This window comes from Trifolium pratense, linkage group LG5 (genome assembly GCF_020283565.1).
Source record: "Trifolium pratense cultivar HEN17-A07 linkage group LG5, ARS_RC_1.1, whole genome shotgun sequence".
NCBI classification, from domain to species: Eukaryota; Viridiplantae; Streptophyta; class Magnoliopsida; order Fabales; family Fabaceae; genus Trifolium; species Trifolium pratense.
Genome location: NC_060063.1, coordinates 11,682,129 through 11,696,799, shown reverse-complemented (window position 1 = coordinate 11,696,799; position 14,671 = coordinate 11,682,129). Strand labels below are relative to the sequence as shown.

The 14,671-nt window shown below is 30.4% G+C and overlaps 1 protein-coding gene across 1 annotated transcript; it reads left to right on the top strand.

The window, feature by feature from the left end:
* Positions 1–9,261: 9,261 nt before the first annotated feature.
* LOC123884027 lies at positions 9,262–13,611 on the top strand. Its single transcript, XM_045933024.1, has 5 exons — positions 9,262–9,473; positions 9,577–10,011; positions 10,092–10,238; positions 11,877–12,188; positions 12,998–13,611. Exons 2-5 carry the CDS (start codon positions 9,586–9,588, stop codon positions 13,415–13,417), a joined length of 1,305 nt encoding a protein of 434 aa, XP_045788980.1. The 5' UTR covers positions 9,262–9,473; positions 9,577–9,585; the 3' UTR covers positions 13,418–13,611.
* The last annotated feature ends 1,060 nt before the right edge of the window (positions 13,612–14,671 follow it).

Here is a 14,671-nt window from a genome sequence, read left to right as displayed (position 1 = left end):
GATAAGCGTTCTACCAAAAAAAAAAATTTTTTTTTTCTACAAAAAAAAATTGATTTGCTGTTCTACAAAAATAAATTGTTGTTATCCCCATCATTACTATTCTCCTTGCGTTTTCATTCTCCTTTGCTTAACTGTCAATGTCAATTGCAAACTATGCACATAAACAACCTACTACCAAACTCAATTTAATTAAAATTGTTTTCTATACTAAAACCGATAAAATTGAATTTTTATACCCATATATACCATGATTGATGATTCATATATGTATTTGCTTTCAATGATTTATAACCTATATGTCCAATAGATTCATAAACTCAATTCATACACCATGAGAATGAAAACGTAAAGGGGAATAGTAATGTTTGGGGTGATTGAATAACAATAAATCAATTTGTTTTCTAGAGCAACAAAATATTATTATTATTATTTTATTTGAACAAATTTTTTTTTGTAGAACAACAAATCAAATTTTTATGCAATCTAAAAATAATGAATCTCCTAAATAGATACACACATGAGTTAATATAGGAAACTATTATTAGCCTTTGATTAAAAGAAATAGACGGTTGAGATTTGGTGTCAAATTAAAGTTTGACACCTGGTGTCAACGGATCCTAACTCTTATTATATTATTATTAGTGGTTAGTAGTAAATTTGATAGTAATATTGTTTATGTTTTTTTTTTGATGAAAAATATTGTTTATGTTTTTTTTTATAGAGTATATTTTTTCTATATTATTTGTATAATTTTTTTTATTGACTAAATTTTTTATAATGTTTTTTTTTCTATTTTTTTGACTGGAGATTGTTCTGTTTTGTTTCTAAGTAATAGATTGTTCTGTTCTGTATTAGTACCTTGGGAGCTAAGTAATAGATGGAAGAATTGTCTCAGAATCACTAGAAACATGAATTTTGTGGTCTACCATGTGTATAGGGAGGGGTAACCGATGTGCAGATGGTTTGGCAAACATTGATCTTACTATTGATAGGTTTACTATATGGAATGAGCTTCCTCGGCAGATTAGTGGTTTTTTTGTTGATAATAGATTGGGTAAGCCTAGTTTCAGGCTTATCCGTGTGTAAGGAGGTTTTGATCTAGTCCCTCTCATTCTTTTGTATTTCTCTCTTTTTTGTGATATATATATATATTGAGGAAGTAGCACTTTGCTACTCCTCTTTTGGGAAAAAAAAAGTTTCTATTTATAATTTCTTTTGTTCCTATTTTTAAGCCTATCATTCTTTTTGTATTTATCCTATTTTTTTCACCTAGTACTTATCTTATTTAAATTTTCAATGAACCATTATTATAGGTAATAAATTCTGGTTAAATCCGAATATAACAAGGAAGCAATAAATTTCCTATCGTAATAAAAAAGGAACAAACTTTTTTTTTTTAAAAAAAAACAAACCTTTAGTTTTTCAAATATATATAAAAAAATATATTGAAAAAGATAACGATAATTGACAAATGGTATAATTGACAAATCGTATTTAAAACACAAACTGGACAGTTCATTAGAAACACTAAATATGATAGAACTACATACTTTTAAGAAAACGGAGGGAGTATTTTTTTTATTAATATTTTTAGTGAAATTACAATTAAGGATACAAAACGTGCAACACGGTTAAAAATAATAAGATAAATTAGGAACTTTGGTGATAATCGATTTTAATATATTAATAGTAGATATTTAACCGGAAAAATGTAACTAATGCTCTTAACTAACAATAAGTTAGTAACGTTTAGAATGTGTTACTCCCTAAAATAGGCCCTTTACGCAATCAAGTGATTTGATAATGCATTTATTTTTAATTAGTAACGTTTATTTCATTTAGTAAATTTTTTAAAACGTTACTAAATCATATACACTATATATTGTAGTGTTATTTCTAATAGTTTATCTATCTATACATACAAGTTTATACCTCAAGTTCTCTTCAATTTGTGAATATGAATTCCCCAAAAATTTCTGCTGCCAGATTAGCAATCTTATTCATTTTTGTTATTGTTGCATCAGGTCATAAATCTTGCTTTAGTCTTTTTTTTCTCCCTCACAAAATCATGCTTTATTTTTAACCTCTTCCAAATTTTTGCTCATGAATGCATCAATGAACGAAATACTACCTCTATGAATTTTATTTTGAAAAAATATTTTATATTACATCTTCAAATATTTTTACCCTAAATTAAATATCATCTTGTTTGTGTATGTAGATATGTGCATGAAGTCTGATGCAAGAGGAGGTGGCCCTGTCGCTGCATGTTCAAATGATGCTTATTGTGATTTTCTTCATCCAAAAGGAGGTTGCAAATGCGTTGCTGCTGTGTGTCAATGTCCTCGAGATCTCCCCAAAATCAACGAAGAAAAGCACTTTATTAGAACTTGATTTAAGTACTTACTTAGACTTAATTTTCCTACAAATGTCACAAAGATTAGTGATAAAGGTCCTTTATCACTACTATTGGTTTAGTGTGAAATAAAATTGAGTTAAGGAATGCATCTCATTGTTTTGTCCAATGTTATGTAGTGTGAAATAAAATTGAAGATTTTATTTATTTAACTTGTTAAAAGATCCGTATATTCGTACGATTCTATTGACTTTTATTCGATATTTAAGTTTGTCATTATATTAGTTTAAAAATTTATTGAGAATAAAATATTTAAAAATTTGATATATAATATTATTAAAATATAAGTAAAACTATTATGTTATTTCTTGTAAAATTTATTAAATGAATAAATTATCAATGACAAATATTTATCCAATTTTTGATGTCTTAGTAACAAATAATATCCCATGTATATCCTTTAATAAAAAAAAATTAGAAATTTGATTAGGAATATTTAGGGTAATTTGGTAAATTTGATAGTAAATATTTTTTTTAATAACTTATATTATTTCTTTAAAAAAAGATAGATTTATTTTTTAATATTTTTTAGTGAAATTTTTTTGTCTATAGATTTTGTTCACGTCTATAATCTATTTTATTCCTATTTTTAAGCATATCATCTTTTTATTGTATTTATCTTAAATTCTTTCTATATTTTTATATATATATTTTTTAGTGAAATTACAATGAAAGATACAAAACTTGGAACGTGGTTAAAACTACTAAGGATATATTAGTAAATTGGATAGTAATCGATTTTATTATATATTAGTAGTGGGCTACTTCCCTATGTACTATTGTCAAAAAAAAAAGTTTCCTATTTAATTGGTTGATTTTTACACATAGTTTAGTTTTATAATGAATTTATAAAAATAGATAAATATACGACGAATTTCATCTTTTATTTTGAGATTCTCATACCAACAAAATTAATGTGATGATCCATGTATGCATGTTTTTTTTCCTGCGGTCTACTAGGTTGAGTGTATTTAAATTAAAATTGGAAAACGGTCCATAAAACTAATATTAGCGTACAAAACTATTTTTCTGTCAATTGTTTCTGAAAATTACTTGAATATTATGAAATTTTGAATTTCTTTTTAAGCATCGAACTTTTTTTTTTTAAGAAAACACCAAACTAAACCATATATGAAAATTTATTATTTCATTTACGACATGATAGACATACATATGACCTTTGTGTTCTTTTTTTCGCCATAAATTCTCTCCACCTAAGATAATTTTATACTATACTCAAAGCATTGTCGATTGACACTAAATGCAGGTTCATCTAGTAGGTAATATTTTAAACATTAATTCGTCATATTTTGCAATTGAAATCTAGATTATTAGGTCTTCCTTCATCTAAAAACTAAAGGATTAACAAAAAAAATTATGCCAACTCTACCTCTTAATAATTTGGGAGTATTTATTCATCAATTAATGATAACAAGTCACATAAGTAGATTTACATGTGATATCCACGGCTAATTTGTAACAAACTTTTATTTCACGTGTATATGGTATATTCTTATTGATTGTGGATAAATACCTTAAATTATGTAGGGGATACTTAAAAAAAAACGAAAGATTATGTACGGTGTGACGCATCATCAACTAAGTTTTCACATAAGGTATAAGCATCTCACTTGCCACATCATAACATAAACCCTCAAAATTTATTGGTGGGAAAAAGTCGATTGCATAGAAAACTGTTAACCAATTCCCATGAGCATATCTCATTTGCTTTGAACATTGCATATAAAATGCAAGGATAAGGTTCGAACGCCTATACTTCCATTATTTTACCTTAAAAAGTGAAACTCTGGCCACTAGACTACTCAGAAAAAAAATAAAACCGTTGACCAAAATTATGAGATAACAATGAGGAACCAAAATTGTAAATGATATAGTACAATATTGAAAGACTAAAGTTATATTTAATTCAAAATATCTTACAAATTTCTATATAAAAAAAAATTGTACATATGTAATATTCTTTAAAAGCTTTACTAGTTTAAAGACATGTGCATTCGCACGAGTCTATCGATTTTTATTTGATATCTAAGTTTTCTATTATATTAAGGTAGAAAATTCATTTAGAATTAAATATTTAAAAATTTATTATATAATATAGTTAAAATATAAGTGGAATTATCGTGTTTTTTCTTGTAAATTTATTTATTCAATTTTTTATGTTTAACAGTTTCAGTGATAAATAATGGTCTAGTGTATAATTTTAATAAAAAATTATAAATTTTATTAGGAATACAGAGGGTAATTTAGTAAGTTTGATATTATTTAACCCTTTTGTTATTAGTGGTTAGTAGTAAACTTGATAGTAATATTGTTTATATTTATTTTCTTTTTCCGATGAAAAATATTGTTTATATTAATTTTTTTTATAAAGTATTATTTTTTTATTAATTATTTCTATATTCTTATTTTTATGCGGTTTCTTCTTATTTTTTCTATAATTTTTTTTATTGACTAAACTTTCTATAATGTTTTAATTGTTTTTTTCCTATTTTTATGCGTATAGATTGTTCTGTTTTGTTTCTATCTATAATTTATTTTGTTCATATTTTAAAGCATATCATCTTGTTTTTTGTATTTATCTTATATTTTTTCTATAAAAGATGAGTGGGGGGTGGTGTACAAGCGAACTATCACAAAGAAAAAAATTAAATAAAATAAAAAAGAGACAGAATACATAAAAAATTCCATAAAAAAATAGTCTCTTAAAAAAAATAGTGATAGAATAAGGACCACACAGACACATTCGGTCCTCAAAAGAAAAAAAATTTCTCTTGTACTTCATCAAAAGGTACTACAGGTAACAGGTTGCACCTAAATAAGGACAAGTAGTCGTACTTAACTCCAATATTTTAGCCTACATTCCCCAAAAAATATCTTACCTTTACCTAAGCCACATTACAACCTATAAAGACCTCTAATAATGCGTATCTGTTCGAAATTTGATTGGTTGCTTAGAGACGTTGCAAGCCTATGGTAAAATGGCAAGTCTCATGTCGATTGAGAGATACCCTTTCAAATTGAGCGAAAATGTGAGAAGAGAGAAAAAAGTTGAACATGGACTCTTGTGGACATCTTTTGTACTTGTTATATTGACTTCTCTTGGACCAAATGCTGATTGAGCATGATCGCTGCAATAAAGATAGGTGGTACCATTGTCGTCAAATGTAAAAGTTGTGAATTGCCTGTCATCTAAGTTATCTGTTGTTTCACTGACGATTTTGTTTGGCAGGCATGTTACTCGAGGACGAGCAACAATTTAAGTGTGGGGTTGTGATGACAGTCAATTATATGATGTTTTTAGAAGTAATTTAGGTAGTTTTAATAGCAGTTGAAGCCCAAAAGCAAGCAAATACCTGGAAAAGTGAAGTTATTTGGCCTAGAAGCAAGAAAAGTTGAAAAGGCAGCAAAAAAGGGCAAAACACATAATAAAACAGCGCAACCATCGTACCCACGATGAATCCCAGCGTGGCGCGATGAGAAGGCGGTTAATTTGAAGAAAATCTGCAACAAATTTTTTCCATCGTACCACGATGACTTGTCATCGTGGCACGATGAGGACCTAAAAAGAACGTAAAAAATTCTGAGAAGATCTTCCATCATACCACGATATGATCCATCGTGGCCATGATGAGGCGAAAATACAGTGGCCACGATGGGTGCGATGGACGCGCATAAAAGTCCAGAACCCAGCTGAAAAATTATAAATAGAGTATTCCTCCTTCACTATTATTATTCATCCCAAGAAATTCCAAAATATTCAGTACTTTGAATATTCACCAAGAGTTAGGAGAACTCTAAGGAGGAGGCAATGAGGCCAAAGAACTCCAAGGCCAATAAAGTTCTTTTCTTTCTGTCTTTGTAATTTATTTTTCCTAGGTTAGGTTGAGTCGAGGAACTCTCTTACGAATGCTTGGTTTTTTATAATTTGGGTATATATTCAATTGTTTCTATTTTCAAACTCTTTTTATCCTCTGGTTTTATATTTATTTTAATACTGATCACATTAGAATAAAATCTAAGGACCTAGTGGAAATCACATAGGAAACGAAGCTAGTAATCCCGAACGAAGGACGGTGTGCTATGTCTAAGATGAGACCATTAAATTCAGTATATGAGATCTTAGTATAGGATTAGAACGAATGATAATTTCTACCTGAGGCAGAGTTAGGACTAGTTAGAGGCACACATGACAGCTTGTGACACATAGAGCTACTAAGGTAATGATACCAACGTTTGTAACATAAAAGTGGAACCTGAGGCGATGATACTTAAACAGAGTAAGGGTAACCACTAACCAGGCTCTGAACAGTTTGTAATAGAAATAAGGAACGATTGTTTCTGAACCTATTTTTAATAGCCTAATTCCTGATAGAGTGAAACAAGGGAATAACCACCAAACATGAGTAAGTGAGGATCCAACCACACTTAACCACCCCACGTGGACACACACGCGCCATTTATTTTCTGTCATTTAATTTCTGTCTTTAATTTCCTGTCATTTACTATTACCCGCAAAGATACCTTTCAAACAAACAAAGCGAAGGCAACTATCCATATTTCTAAGTGAAATTAGTTATTTTGGCACAATCCCTGTGGAGAACGATAAACTTATCACTTTATTACTTGGTAGTGATTCTGTACACTTGCAGAACCACCGTCAATGTTATTTAATAAAAAATTATCCTAGTCTCTACCAAAAAAAAAATTATCCTAGTTTTTTTTTGACAAAGTCCATCATATAAATAAAATAAATAAATTCAAAAGCTTATAGTTTAACATTAAAAATTTGAAAATAATTTATTTTTTATTATATTATATTTTGAATAATTAAAAGATGTTGACCGTAAATTATGTACTTACTATTTATTAAATTTGTAAAATTAGAAAAAAATTATATATTTTTTGGTCAAAAGAAAAATTTATTTTATTCTATATTTTATAAACACTTTTCCAAATTATTATATAAAAATTATTTTTATAAATAGAGCATGGTAGTATCTCTAGCTAGTTGATTCCGTACAAATACAAGTTCAAACCTCTGTTCAATTGTGAATATGGAGCTCTCAAAAAATTCTGCTGTCAAATTTGCAATCTTATTAATTTTTGTTATCATGGCATTAGGTCATAAATCATGTTTTACTCTTAATACCTTCCAATATTTAGCTCATGAATGCATCACATTTGAATTTTATTTTGACAAAGCATTTTATTTTATGATAAAAAATATTTCTTACCCTAAATATATATGATATTGTTTTTAATGATGATCATGTGATGTTTGTGTGTGCATGTAGATATGTGCAAGAAATCAGATGCAAGTTTGGGTTCCGTTACATCTCTCCGATCAGATCATCATGTTATCTCTCTTCGTTGTGAAACTAACGATGATTGTCAACGCCGTACTCCAAATCGTGGTTGCAGATGTATTCAAAATAAATGTATATGTCCAGGAGATCCCCCAAAATCAACCAGCAATACTAAGACTTTATTAGCACCTAAGTTAAGTACTTAGACTTTGTCAACAAAACAAAAAGAGTTAAGTACAATGTAATATTACTATAAATAATACAAAGATTATTAATAAAGGTAATATTATTTATAAATCTTACTTGACCCTAACTGCGATCGGCAAGTAGAACCAAAGTTACCAAGCAAATTGCAACCATAACTGCAACCGGCAGATTAAACCACTACTATAAAGTTTTTGACTCAAGAACAAAGAAAAAGTTCTCAACAAAATAGAAAAATCTCAATTTGATTAATCTCCAAACTCTGATTCGATAAGTACATGAGAATTTGGGCTTCATCTAATTTATGTTTTCAAGTTAGGCTCAAAGCATCTCCCCCTGCCCCCCCCCCCCCAAAAAAAAACTTTTCTCACTCATAAAACTTCGGAAAACGTTTACCGATTTTTTTTTTTCGGTGTAAATTTTAGTTGAAATTACACTAAAATTCTTCAGTTAACGTTTCCCGAAGTTTTTTGCTTCACTTTAAAATTCGCTTTGAACCTCATTTAGTGTTGGGCGGCCGAGTGTGTTGTTCATTATTTCTACCATTAGTGATAATTATTGTTGAGTTTTACTTTTCATGCCCCCCAAATCTCACACGCACGCATTCTTGATATTTCAAATTTATCCCTCGCTACTTAGAATTCGAATGTAAATAGCAAAAATTGGGAGAAAAAGAGTTCGTTTTCTAGAAATCAAACTGCAAACCTTATAAAAATCGAATTTTTTTGTCGTTTTCACCCTTCTCTCATCTCCCATGAAATAATTTTGATTGAAACACAGTTCGCAAGTTAAAGTCCGAACCCTCCATTAACCCCAAGAAAATATTTCGAATGGAACACTGTATGAGCGAGTTATTAAAAAAAAAAATTCAATTTGTAGAATTATACGGTGTGTGTCTGTGATTGATCGATACTGTCATAACCGCTCTAGTGGCCAATTAAAATATGGTATTGGACGGTGGTTAAATTTGTATAAGGTTCAATTGTTAAACTTCAAATTGAACGCACTTTAAATAGCGAACCGTGTTTAAGTTCGCACTCTAGATAGTGAATTGTGTTTAAGTTCGCACTCTAAATAGCGAGTCACGATATTTTTTACTCCAACCCAACTTCTGCGCCCTTGAATGAAAAATTATGACAAAACGAGTTTATTTTCTAGAATGCAATTTTTTTTTTTCATAATTTTTTATATTCAGGAGGCGCAAACATTAAGTTTGAATAAAAAAAATTGTCACTCACAGTGAGAACGAAGTTGGCATTATAGAAAACGGTAACGTTAATTCGATAATTTCAAGGTTAATACACCCAGTCACCCACTACACTTTGTTTTTAACAGGCCCATTTATTTAATGAAATAAAAAAAAAAAACTATTTTGTTTTAATATTCTAAAACCTGAAACAATAAATCCCAAAACCTCTAAGCCGCGCTTTCCCCTTTTCTCAGAAACAAGTCGGAGTCACAACTCATCTCGCCGGAAAAACGCCGCCGGAGTTTGTTATCCACCGCTAGAAACACCGTGAACAAAGGTAACACTTGTTAATTCAATTTTCCATCGAGTTTTCATACGTAACTGAATTTGAAAACTAAACCCTAGATTAATTAATTCTCACAAATTTCTCTATATTATAGTGTATCATAATGGAAAACTCTGAACCACAATCAAAGAAAAAATCAAAAAGCAAAAGCAAAAGCAAAAGCAAAAGCAAAAGCAAAAGAAAAATGGATACTGAACTAGTTTTTGAACCGGTTGTTCATGAACCGGTTAAGGCTAAGGTTGAAGTTGTCCCCACGGATCCAAACAAAATGGCTCCTTTTGTTGGTTATTTTCCGTCTGGATTTGATCCGGAAAAGCAGCCGGGTTCGACAAGTATTCAAGCTTATACAAATAAGATTATGTCTAAGAGGACTGAGCTTGTTGTAAGTCCTGCTGGTTGTTCGGTTGAATTTGTCGGATCGAGTTATGAGGGTGAGGTCACGGCTGCAAAAGGGGCGTCGTTGTATGCCCTTGGTGTTTTTGATAAGGAAACTCAGACACTTAAGGTTATGCACATTAGTGCTAATAAGGTAAATTGTTGAACAAAAAAGTTGTGTTTGATGTTTTGGAATTTTTTTGTGTGTTGTTTTGATTTGGTTGCGTTGTGTAGATATTTAGATTGGAACCGAAAGTTAGAGGTTTGGAATATAAGGAGCCGCCTCCGTCTCCGATTGAGGAAGAGTTGAGTACGGAAGACTGGAGAGAGAAACACCATAAGCTTGATGCTGCTCTCGCAACAAAGAAGCAAATTGAGAAGGTATATTTTGATTCCTGTTTAACCCTTATTTTCTAGCTGTGTTAATAGGTAATAATTACATGACAAAATCCTTATTTTAGTGTGATTTTTGTTTTGAAAATTTAGCGAGTGACGCATGAATCTCAGCTTAGAGGTGAAAAATAAGAGAATATTCAAATACCACAAGTTTATGGTTGAATTTTTTATTTGGTTGGATTAGGAAAACAACACACTTTAAATTTCAAAATCATTGGGCTTCACTTTCAATACTGTCAACCGATTGTTTATTTTAAGATTCGACTTGCCCATTTTGATCACAACCAAATATATCCTTTGTAGGATAAGATTCTACTTTGTATGATCTGATTGTTGATCGTTAGAAAGGGAAAATATTGTGGTCTTAATTCTTATTTTAATTCGTTTGTTGGCGATGTTTGTTATCTTGGATACATTTTTGTTAGCTAAAGAATTGCAAGGATTAATTTGTCTATATCTCGAGTCCATGTGGGATCTCAACATTCAGAATAAGTTCTGCTGTTGAGCTTGTTTTGTTTTAAGTTGCAATTAGAATTTATAAACATGTTCATGCAGTGAAGCAAAGGCTTAATACATCAGCTGGATACAGTCCAAGTTGTTTTAGGACTATAACCATGTTTTTTATAACAATATACTTTGCATTCTTAAGGTGAATTCTAGTTCTGCTGAATCCTATTTACACTTAGAAGTCCCAACTTATATTTCCGCCAAAACCATTCTCATGCAAAACATTGAAAGGTACTTCAAAGGTGTATGACATTGACATTAGATGATACTTAACTTTCTACTTGAAATCAGAAGAAATAAACCATGAAACTCCCAAATTCTTGTAAGTTGTCAATATTATTGTCAATATCAATGTCATAAATTTCCACGAGACAGATATCAAAGGAAAATATTTGGTTTGAATAATCACTATATGAAGACATAGGTGTAAGTTCTATAATAAAATTATTGAAATGGAATATTTACAGGTTTTTTAAAACAGGAAATTTAGTGATGAAAAATATAGCAACAATATTCACAGTGAGCAGTTTTTTAAGTTTCCACATTTCCACCATGTCCTCTTCCCTGTAGTTCCTCTGTTGAATGTTTGTGTGTGTGTTGAACGGATTGCATTTTAAGGATCCGTTAACTTGCCTTAGTTATCATCAACATGATTTCATTTGGAGCATGCTGAGTTCTGCTCTGTATCATGGATTAATTAATGGAATATCATTGTGTCTCTCCATGGGGTTTTGCATAGATGCTAGCTCGTAGTTTGGGGCCCATCTTGTGAGTAGTGATTCTAGTTTCTAGTCCATGAAATCCCGCTTTTTCTATATTTTTGTAAATCATTTAAGATGCTTTTTCCATAGTTTGTATATATTGTCTTTAAATGATGAACCCGATGAAAGGTACTGAATTGCCCATTTTATATTTTGTCCAGTATTTTATTTTATTATTATGAAATTTTATTACTTTACCTAATTTTTAATGGCCTTTTAGGTAGTATTTATAGGTGAGGTTATCACGGTTGAATTTAAGTGATCAAGTCTTCTATTAATTATCATTCAACAAGCTATATCTGATTTTTATTGGAATTGTTTTAAAACTAATATTGGAATTTTTATTCTTCTGCAGAGACAAAAGTTCGCTGAAATCAGACAAGATGAAGAACAACCTGAAGCTCAAAAGAATCTGGATGAGAAAATGAAAAATGTTGAAGTAAAAGAAATTGCTATTGCAAGTACAGAAGCTCATGTTACTCGCCAGATACCACCATATAATGCTTCTGCAACTACACCTCAGGAGGCTTATGTATTGGACCAAATCATCCTTACAGGAGAATGGAATTACCTTCAAGACATTTACTATGGTTTGCAGAAGGGAGCAGACTTCAGTGGTTACCCAACTTTTATTTGCAACAGGATAGACAGATTAAATAAGATAGAGGTATTTATACAGATATAAATTTTTTGCTTAAAACATAACTTTGGATTTCCTAATTATTGGTCATTGGATCTGTTAAAAAGTTTTGCTTTGCCAGTAATATTATACTTGTTTATATTATTATGTAAGGGTAAGAAATGTTTAAACCCCTGCTCACTCAATAATTATAAAAATATATTTTATCATGAGCATATCTTGAAGTTGGCCAATTAATTTAACTGATTAGCCCAATGCTGTTGTAGTAGTTTCTGGACCTTATACTAATTTCCATACTAGATTTCTTTTTTCCAATACTTTGAAAGTAAAGGAAGCTAGGACACTTCAAAATGGCAACTAAAATGGCTACTATAACTATGCCTTGTCATTTTTGTATGATACATGCATTCATGTCCGAGAGTTCATGGATACTACCGTACAAATATTGTGTGCCTTTTGCAATTTTATAAATAACCTTCATGCCAATACCGATGAGAATACCGCAATGATTTTAATGAATGCTGACATTTTACCGTGGTTAAAATGATTTTTGTAAACTTTAAAGCAATGACTCTCATTTAAGATTTGTGTGTTATATTCATTTTGTGTTGTGTCTGATTTGTTTTTTAATTTGGTATCATGTTGTCGTGGATCTTACTCATCTCACTCATTTGATGAAAAAATGAACAACTAGTATTTCAAAATGTATTTTAAAACCGTTCAATCTTCAATCAACGGTCCATATACCTTGACTGTTGGGTTTTTTTACAGTTGGTAATCCTGGTTTATGCTTTGCAGGATAAAGTTCTCTGAGATTTGTTTTTTCCTATTTACAGGACGAGAATGAAAAGCTGAAGCTTTCTTGCATACTCTCATTCATCAATCATCTTCTCAAGTTCAAAGATCAGCACTCCATGGATGGTGTTTCCTCTTCAAAGAATCATAAAATTCCTCACATTCTAAAGAATAGATTTAATGAAATGTTTGCTGCTAACACTGAATCAAGAAGGCTGCCACCTGGAAAGATTAATCTTCTCAATTCATATATTGCAGTGCTCACACTTTTCTCTGACGAATTCCAGACTGACTACACCGATATATCAAAGGATCTGAGGATGCATATAACGGAGGTGAGAAAAATCTATGCGCATTTGGGTTGCAAATTTATAAGAATGAATAGATTTTTCTGTGCCACTCTTTTTGTCCCTCTTAAATTTCCTGAGTTAAGGTCTAAGAAGAGGCCGAGAAAGAATTGATCACTTTTGAGACTGTTTTTGTTACTACTGTTAGTCACTTTGATGCAGTGATGTCAAATTTTGCTATCCAACCCTAGGAGGTATTGGATACTTTAGCTTCTTTATTTGATCTGAGAACAGTTGAACTATGTGCTGCTTTGTGTTTTGATCATCTTTAAAGTTATCAATACACTAATTATAGTTTGTTTTATAAATTAATTAGTTAAAAGTTGATTTTCACAAATCAATTAGTAAAAAGAGAAAATGTGTATTTTATTAGTAGTGTGTTTCTTAAATATTTTCTAAATGAATTATTTACTGTGTAAATCACACATGACACAAATTGATGTGATGCATCTTCACCTTTCATGAATTGCTCAAAATTCTTTTACTCTACTGTATAGCAAGCAACCTGCACCTAGGATGTTGTTAGCAACACCCTACATTTGAACAACTACACTCTACATATCTATAAAATGTCTCTTATCACTTAAAACTACCTTCGCCCACTTTCAGAAATGTGTTTTGCAAAATAATTTATGAAACAGAAAATGTGCAATAATAACTATGACAAATAAATGCTGATAAATGTCTTAACAACACAAATGGTTTAGTTTGATTGACAAGGGATTTAGACACTTTATAGTAACGACGAGGAGTTCAAACTCAACCTTTATCTTCAGTTTTCATAGATGCACCTAAAAATGGCTTGGAAAGGGATTAAAGTGGTTTGAAGATACTTATTTTATATTCAAACAAGCACATCCAGGATATGTGACAAATTATTTTGCTACTCAAATTTCATGGGTCATAGTAATAGTGTGTACCTTGTGAAAAAAATGTAATCCTATAATTTTTTGTTTTTTTTTTTTAATGGAAATTTTGGAGTGGGGAGATTTTCATTATGATTTGCTTTTTTGTGTATGTGGTTATAATATGGGAGGATTTCGATTGATAGTGGAGAACAACATTAAATGATAGAAACTAACCTATAATAAGTGATTAAATGATAGAAACTAACCGCGGTTTGATCCCCGCAACTGCGATCGGAGGGGGCTGGAACCACTTGATGCCAAAACTGACCCCGAACCAGATTGTGGTGAAAAACAAAAACAAAAATGAAATCTTTAACATTTCTGTTTTTACTTTACAAAGATTCTTTCAACTAGAATAATTAAATTCAGAGCCCACCAAACAGTTAGGTGGATTGTTTATCCCAAATCTCAAAAGTATAGACAAAGGTGAAAAGGTATATAAATTTTGAAAATATTAACC

Bases quoted from the DNA above. Each gene is read 5' to 3' on its own strand.
- LOC123884027 (XM_045933024.1), top strand. From the start codon at position 9,586: ATGGAAAACTCTGAACCACAATCAAAGAAAAAATCAAAAAGCAAAAGC. The intron at 10,239-11,876 runs GTATATTTTGAT...ATTCTTCTGCAG, and splicing joins CAAAGAAGCAAATTGAGAAG to AGACAAAAGTTCGCTGAAAT. The intron at 12,189-12,997 runs GTATTTATACAG...TCCTATTTACAG, and splicing joins ACAGATTAAATAAGATAGAG to GACGAGAATGAAAAGCTGAA.